At 41.3% G+C, this 8,436-nt stretch overlaps 1 protein-coding gene across 1 annotated transcript; it reads left to right on the top strand.

Annotated features, from left to right (window-relative positions):
* Nucleotides 1-887: 887 nt before the first annotated feature.
* Nucleotides 888-7,500, top strand: wee1 (WEE1 G2 checkpoint kinase). Its single transcript, XM_084017609.1, has 10 exons — nucleotides 888-1,830; nucleotides 2,396-2,607; nucleotides 3,061-3,127; nucleotides 3,599-3,771; nucleotides 4,101-4,369; nucleotides 4,569-4,658; nucleotides 4,777-4,862; nucleotides 4,947-5,117; nucleotides 5,429-5,574; nucleotides 6,332-7,500. Exons 1-10 carry the CDS (start codon nucleotides 1,342-1,344, stop codon nucleotides 6,486-6,488), a joined length of 1,860 nt encoding a protein of 619 aa, XP_083873735.1. The 5' UTR covers nucleotides 888-1,341; the 3' UTR covers nucleotides 6,489-7,500.
* Nucleotides 7,501-8,436: the final 936 nt, after the last annotated feature.

Below are 8,436 nucleotides of genomic sequence, written 5' to 3' on the forward strand. Positions count from 1 at the left end.
CTTAGACATAAGCGAGTAATTGAAATTAAGTAGTACATTTGCTGCACTGAAGTACAATTTTGAGGTACCTGCTGTTTTACTTGAGTTTTCTTTTTATGTTTAATAGATCCTAATTCACTTAATTAAACATTGTACTTTTACTACATCATGTCATTTGGCAGCTTTTGGTTACTAGTTAGTTTGCAGACTAGAATTTAATATACCAGATATGATCATTTTATTAAATTAGGTGCAGTATATAGTTAAATTAACCAATATGTAAAGTGGCTAAAACAGTGAAAGGCAGGGACACATAAGCAATATTTTAATGTTACAGCTGGTGGAGATGGAGCATATTTTAATGACTGATGTATTGTTTAATTTAATATGCACTATTGCATTTTATAAATCCATTATATATTGTATTTGCAAACATCTTGATCAGAAAACTGGTAACCTCAGTTGTCATCTTGATGTTGGTAAGTTCAAATATTTCAAAAAAAAAAGTACAATATTTCCCTCTGAAATGTAGTAGAGTATAAAATGAAAGTACCTCAAAGTTATACTTTAGTAGTATATCTACTTTAGATACTTAACACCACAGGTGGTTGGGCTTTTTGTTTGTTTGTATGTTGTGTATTGTAAACTGAAAAGGGGTTTCTATTTAGATTGGATCTATCTATCGCGGCTTCATTGATCATGCCGTTTAATAATGGAGGCATTGTCTCGAAAGTCGATGTAGTTCTGTGACTCCGGCGACATGAAAGGCACGCGGCATTCGCGCCAGATCGTTGCATTGCCAGGGATGACGTAACTCCTCCCAAACCTTTTCTGGAACGCCCATCTTTCAAAAAATCGAGATGCGCGCTGATTGGCTGCAGGGAGGCATGTGACCAACGGTCGCGGGAAGTACTTTGCCACGCGCGTGATAGGAAGAGCCTACTTCTTGACTCATTCAAACTTTTTTGTAAACATAGGTATGGTTTTATTGCGGAAAGACGTGTCTGTTAATTGGTAAGACGCCGAGACGGTAGTGACGGATATCGATACTCGACTGGACCGAGTTTCGCTGGTGTTTGTTTTTAGTTTAACGCCGACGTCGTCGGGACGTTGTTCTTTTTAACTACTCCGGGGCCATTTCTCAGCGTTGGATGGGCGTGTTGGACTTTGCCAAAAATACTTTTCCTGGGATGTGAACGCAACTTTAAGCATCTCATAGTACGCCTTTTTAATCGATACCTTTTAGATTAAGGTAGAAGTTGACTAGCTTTGTATTTTTTTGCGAGAAACGCCACTGCACATAGTAGTGGGACTCCAGCCGCGTGATTTTCCCTTCGACGACCCGGGGTTTAAATCCTGAAAATGTCGATCTACAGTCGCCATCGGCACGGATCTGCGTCACCTAAAAACTTGCCAATTCGGCAAAAATTACAATTTACGTCCAGCGACGGCGAGGACGAGCCAATTGAGGACGTTAACAACAGCACCGGAGGTGAGTCTGGCTTCACGGAGATGGACTCCCCGATGCCAGTGCGACGGGACACCGTCGACAAACTGCTTGCAGGGAGCAGCAGCCCCCTGAACCAGTCCGGCGGGGACGACGACGTGGAGCTGTGGGACGAGGAGAGTTACGGTTCCCCGTCGCACCTGCGGTCACCGAGCAGCGTTATCTTCGCCAACTGCTCGCCGTCACCGAGGAAAGCTTCTCGGCTGTACGGAGGGTCACCGGAGCGGTCCTACGTCCAGGACGACGGGGAAGGATCCAGCTCCCCGATCCCAGACTGCCCCGACACACCTCCACACAAGACCTTCAGGAAACTTAGACTCTTCGACACACCGCACACGCCAAAGGTACATTTTAACAAGACGTAGGACTTATGTGTTTATCAGAAGTTATTGGCGTTTTTTGCAAGTTTGCATTTGGACACACATTTAAACGTCAGCGTGTGTGATCTTGCAAAAGCATTTCCACAGCATTTGTGACTGCAATCTCTCTTCTAAACGTCTTAACGAGACTTTGGGCTGTTTGCACATTTATTTGGCTGGGTATGTTTTGAATTTGGAAGAGAATAAGCGAAGCCAGGCTAAAACAAACAAATCAGGTCAACTTTTTGAATTCCTGGGGATAGTTCTGCTGTGTCAGTTAACCATATTGACCCAGTTAATGCACAACTGTACTCTTACATAATGCCCCCACTGTGTGTCTGGGCTTGTTTTTTTAATATCAGTGATTACACTGCATTTCCCTTTAGGCATCACATTTAAGACTTATATAATACAACCATATATTGTTTAATAAACAAGTTTATTTGAAACCAGGCTCTTTTAATAGAAAGATGGTCTGATGTTTTCTCCCCTCTGCTTTTGCTCTCAGGTAATTAACAAAGCACTAAATCTGTCTTTATCTCCCCCACAGAGTTTGCTGTCCAGAGCCAGGGGCTCCAGCTCGGGATCCTCCAGCAGGAGAGTTGCCCTGTTCAAGAATGTGGAGCCTTCAGCAAAGTCAGCCCCAGACAGCAGCAAGAGACTGCAGACCCCTCTGGTCAACTTTAACCCCTTCACCCCTGACTCCCTCCTTATCCAGTCGGCCACCCAGCAGAGAAACAGGAAGCGAGCACACTGGAATGAGTAAGTTTTTTTTGGGGGGGGGGGGGGGGGTTATGTGAGAAATAGCTTTTCTCTAGAGAGGGATTGATATGAAAACAATCTGTTGTACCAAAAAACACCCACATACTGGAGCAGTTTTCCAAAATGTCTGGGGGAGTTGACATGCTGCAGTTAATATTTTGGCGACATATTTTCTGGTCAGTTGGTGTATAATACTTTGCAACACTTTTTTTGCAACAATGTAAAAACCGGCTGACCACTGCGCTGAGAACGTTTACCGGTTATCTTGAACCCAGATTAAACCCATTGTTATAATTAGATAGTTACAACCATGGACTGAACCCAGGGGGTTTGGCTGGGAACCAAGACCTCATGGTTACTGGTGAACTCAACCATGTGCTTGTGAAGCCCTCAGTGCTGCCCCCTGCTGTACACAATGCTAACAGACACCCTCTATTGTCTTTTGCCTCTCAGCTCTTGTGGAGAAGACATGGAAGCTAGTGATGCTGAGGGAGAGGAGGAGGTCTTGCCACCATCCAAGGTAATTGATTGTGCATGTGATTTTCATCAACATAGCCATTCACATTTACAGTTAGAAATAAAGTTAATCTATTTCTCTTAATTGTGCACAATTTGCAGGAAGTGTCATCTCAAACTTTGTTTTAGAGCTGCAAATTATATCATTTGAATTATTAATTAAAATGGTTGTTCAAAGTATTTTTTAAAAGAGGATTTAATGTAAACATACCACAAAAGCACAAGCTCATGCAATGGGTAAACATCAGAACACCGTTTGAAGCCATACATGCCTATTTATTTAAAGTCAGTAGATATTACACATAAATGTAAGTACAGAATGTATTAACAAAGTCACTATTCCACATGCTTCTTTGTTTGTAGATTGATTAAAACCTATTCAGCGAGGAAACTTCTTGGTTTCAGTGGCCATGTTGCGAAATGTCTGTTATGATTCAACTGAAATGTAACTATGTGTCTGTACTTCTGTCCTCAGAGGATCACCATGATGGAGAGTAACATGATGTCCAGGTACGCCTCAGAGTTTCTTGAGCTGGAGAAGATCGGCTGTGGAGAGTTTGGAGCTGTTTTCAAGTGTGTGAAAAGACTTGATGGCTGCATCTACGCCATCAAGAGATCGAAGAAACCTCTGGCGGGATCGGTAGATGAGTAAGTTGACTTTTTAAGAATTGGAAAAGCTCTTCCAGAAGATTATGGCTTATTTTAGGGACTCATTTTGCCAGAAACTGTAATTATATTTAATGCTTTAAAACTACCACCATTTACATTTTGTGGTACGAAATTAAACTATCCTCCTCAATAATATACAGAACATAATGCCCCTAAAGCCATCTTAAGTGCTCCTTTTGGATATTTGGACATATGTGTCACTTAAAGGTGTTGCCTTGAAAGAATCAAGGCCACCGTTCCTCCATTTTATGTACAACTCTTACCCCAGACATGTCTTAATTAAAGCGGTCTGTTCCCCTCCTCCACAGACAGAATGCACTACGGGAGGTCTATGCCCACGCTGTGCTGGGCCAACATCCCCACGTGGTGCGCTATTACTCCGCATGGGCCGAGGACGACCACATGCTTATCCAGAACGAGTACTGCAACGGCGGCACACTATCGGACGTCATTGCCGAGAACTACAGGCGACTCACTTACCTGTCGGAGCTGGAGCTAAAAGACCTGCTGCTGCAAGTCACACGCGGACTCAAGTACATCCACTCTACGTCTCTGGTGCATATGGACATCAAGCCGAGTAAGAACTTTGGAATGATAGTGATGATTCTCAATAGATTTGTATAGATTTTTGGCCTTTATGTACTGACAGAACAAAGGATACGGATAACACTATGGAAAGTAGATCTATAATTGTGTCTCATACAGCAGGCGCCAGAGTCTTAACATGAACATTTACTGATCAGAAACTAATGGAAATGTGAACATTTTTTTCCCAGGCAACATCTTTATTTCACGTAAGTCTGTAGCTAGCTGCGAAGATTGTGATGAGGATGAAGGACAGACCACCAGCGTTGTCTACAAAATAGGTAAGCTGCTGTAAAAATGAGTTTTGACGCATGATTCTTTTTCAATTGTATTGTTAAGAATTTTATTCGTGGTAAATATGGTCATGTCTTTAATCTATTCTGTATGTTTCCTCTACAGGTGATCTCGGTCATGTGACACGAGTGAACAATCCACAAGTGGAAGAAGGTGACAGCAGATACCTGGCCAATGAAGTTTTACAAGAGGTTTGCATTCTTAAATACGTTTTCCTTATTCAAACTGCACAAAGGTGTTGGCTTTCTCCTCATTGGTCTGGTTTTCTTTTGTAGGACTACAGTAAGTTGACGAAGGCAGACATCTTTGCTTTGGCTCTGACTGTCGTCAGCGCCTCTGGAGCTGAGACCCTTCCCACCAACGGAGACAAATGGCACGAGATCCGACAGGGAAAACTCCCCGCAATCCCCCAACTGCTCTCTCCAGAGTTTATCAGTCTACTCAAGGTAACAGGCAACACTATTTATTTTACTATTATGTATTTCTGTGTCGAGTAAGAGCAGCTCTGTGAGAACTGTCATTTTTAGGCCATGTTTTGTCCCCTGTCATGGATTATCATTATCATGATGATAATTATTTTCTAAATTAATTTGATAGTTTTAGATAAAAGCCCAAAAGAAAATGTTTTTTAATCAGTAAATCCTGTTTTGGTAATTTATTGCTTATATCTGCTGTAAAAAAATAAAATAAAAAACAGTTATCACATCTTTGTTATGCAGCTTAGCTTATTAACTTATATTTTATTCTTGTCTTTCAGCTGATGATCCACCCTGATCAAAGTAGACGGCCTTCAACGTCTGAACTCATCAAACACCCGGTGCTCCTCACTGCTGCCAGAATGAGTGCCGACCAGCTCCGAGTCGAGCTCAACGCAGAGAAGTTCAAGAACGCACTGCTCCAGAAGTAAGTATTTAACGACAGAGAAACAAACTATGGAACCCATTGTTTATACGTTAGTGGGTCAAACACGGTTTATTAGATAGACTTGATTACATGGTTGAAGTAGTTGGACAACTTGTAATTTGTTTTGGGCTGAAATTCATAATATATTTAGGTTAAAACAACGACTCTTTGAGAAATTCTGCTTTTCTCAGTGTTATATTTGAATTTAGAAGCTGAAACAATCAGAAGTCACTTTTTCTGTAACTGTAATGCAACATGAAAATGATGCAGTTTGCTGCAGCAGAATGCAACATTAGACGTGGACAGATGCAGAGGTGCATACTCACTCATGGACCCAAACGAGTCCACTGGCATGATGCAGGCAGAGCTGATTTGTTTAGTTGATTTATAGAAAAATGATTATTTCTGCAATTGATTCATCATTTAGAGCCTTTAAAAAAAGCTTTTATCTCTCCGACGTGAATATTTGCTGATTTATGTTTTGTCTGCTCCGCTAGTAAACTGAATTTCTTTAGTGTTTTGAATGTTGGTCAAACAACAGGGAGACATTTAAATAAGTCAACTTGAACTTTGAGAAACTGGGATGAATATTTTTGCATTTGTTCCTGACATTTTATTGAAAAAACAATTTACTGATAAAACAATCAACAGGTGAATCTATAAAGGAAGGAGTCATTTGTTGCAGCACTAATTCAGTCAAAGAAACGGTGTCTAGCCTCCTAGTCTCATTAATAACGGTCCTCTTTATCGTCCTCAGGGAGCTGAAGAAAGCCCAGCAGGCTAGAGCTGCAGCAGAGGAGAAGGTTTTGTCCGGGGACAGGATCCTGACCCGCTCCACAGTCCAGTCGAACCCCAGAACCTCCAGACTCATTGGCAAGAAGATGAACCGGTCGGTCAGCCTCACCATCTACTAATATTTGAATCCACCCTGACAGGAAGTGATACACGAAGGCTCATGGACCTTTTTTAATCGAAACCCGTTCAGATGGATCGGTCTCTTTTAGTTTTTCTTTTTGAGGAGAACCCTGTCAGTCATGGTGGAAGAACTTGAACTCATCTCCATAGACTCTCATTGCCAGCATAGTTCAGCCCTTTTTGAAGGGTCTTTTCCTTTGGAAAATTAACTGTCATTCCTGAAAGGTAGTTACTTTACCTTTTTACACAGTTGTCATTCCCTAAGTTTTAGACGTCAGGCTCTCTCTCCGTTTCTGTCCTTGCACTTCCCTTCGACAAAGCCGAAGCCTGTTGGCACCGGATCGAAGCTGCAGTGAAGCTCTCCTCAGTGTGAATGTACTTGCCGTGCGCACCTTACTGCCTGTCAAATGCCTGATGCTGGGTACCAGAGGGCCTGAGAACTGACGATTTCTGTGTTTGTATGGAGCACTTTGGAGGCAACACCCTGAACTTGCCACATTTTTTTCCAAGAGAAAAAAAGGAAAAAAAACTGCTGCTATTGATGTTTTGTGTGTATCAGGGTTTGGCCCATTTCAGGTTGGATCATTCTAGAGGTCATTGGCTCTTATTTTCAAGTAGCAGGAATCCGTTCCCTCCTTCCCCCAATTTAATGTTTGTACTTCTGGCCGGATGGAGACTGGATCGTGTCATTTGAGGAAAAATCATCCATTTTGTTGTGAAGTATCAAAACCAGTGAGCTAACTCCTTATCTGAGAGGTAAGAATTGATCTAGGATTTAATTTCCCCTGTCAATTGGTGCTGCCAATCCTGCCTGTAGCATTAGAACAATCATTGTCCTGTTTAGGTTCTCATGTCTTCTCCTATTTTTTTCCTCAACGCTGTTCTTCAGTCACTGTTTAGAAAAGTATTCCTCATGTTTTTGTTCTTGTACCCTCTAACACAAAACAATGTTTCTGTTGTTGTAACCTTGTACATATGTTCTTTCAATAAATCTTCACCATCTACAATGTGCACTGTTCAGTGTGTGATTGAAAGATCTCGCCTGTATGAACACTACAGATCTGCCAACTTACACAAAGAGCTTTAAATCACAATGCAGGACAGTATCACATCTGAAACATAACTTGCTTACTGGCTTACTCCCTGTTTGGGATCTGGGTTAAGGCAATCTCTACCTGAGTGTTGAAATACTTCTATAAATGTACAACAGGGTTATGGACCTGCATTTATGTAGTGCTTTTCTAGCTGACTAGCTAGGTGCTTCACACTACATGCAGTCACTTTTACCCGTTCACACACATTCATGCACTGATGGCAGAGAGCCGCCTGCACATCAGGATCTAACTCATTCATACACATTCACACACCGATGGCGCAGCATTGGGGCAAGTGGGGCTTCGTTATCTTGCCCAAGGACACTTCGGCATGCAGACTGGGGGAGCCAGGACTCAAACCGCCAATTTTTTGATTGGAGGACGACTTGCTCTATTTATTGACATCCCATGCTGTTGTTTTCTGGCGTAATACTATATTATGACATTAAAGATATTTATGATTGGTATTCGTACTACAGTATGTCATAAACCGTTATTCTTGTGTTCACTGAAAATGTGGTCATTAGATTTAAAGTGGTCCTTTTGCATGATTATTTGTAGGGAAAAGTCTAACCGATCTGTCACTTAAAAAAACTGATCGATGAGTTCAGTTGACTCAAACTCGAGTGTTAGAAAACTAAGAATTTCTTTGGTCAAGATCAGTCCTCATTGTATAGTATGTCATTTTTTTTTTAAATGCCATAAGAAGTTATAGTATCGTATGTCAGAAACTTATGGTCATCAAAAAGTCAATAGTTTCTTGAAAAATGTAGTTTAAAAAAGTAATTAAAAAGTCATACTATAGTATGTCAAAAAAAGTGATGAAAAGTAATAAAAAGGTAATATTTTAGTT

Source organism: Eutrigla gurnardus, assembly GCF_963514095.1.
Source record: "Eutrigla gurnardus genome assembly, chromosome: 9".
NCBI lineage: Eukaryota > Metazoa > Chordata > Actinopteri > Perciformes > Triglidae > Eutrigla > Eutrigla gurnardus.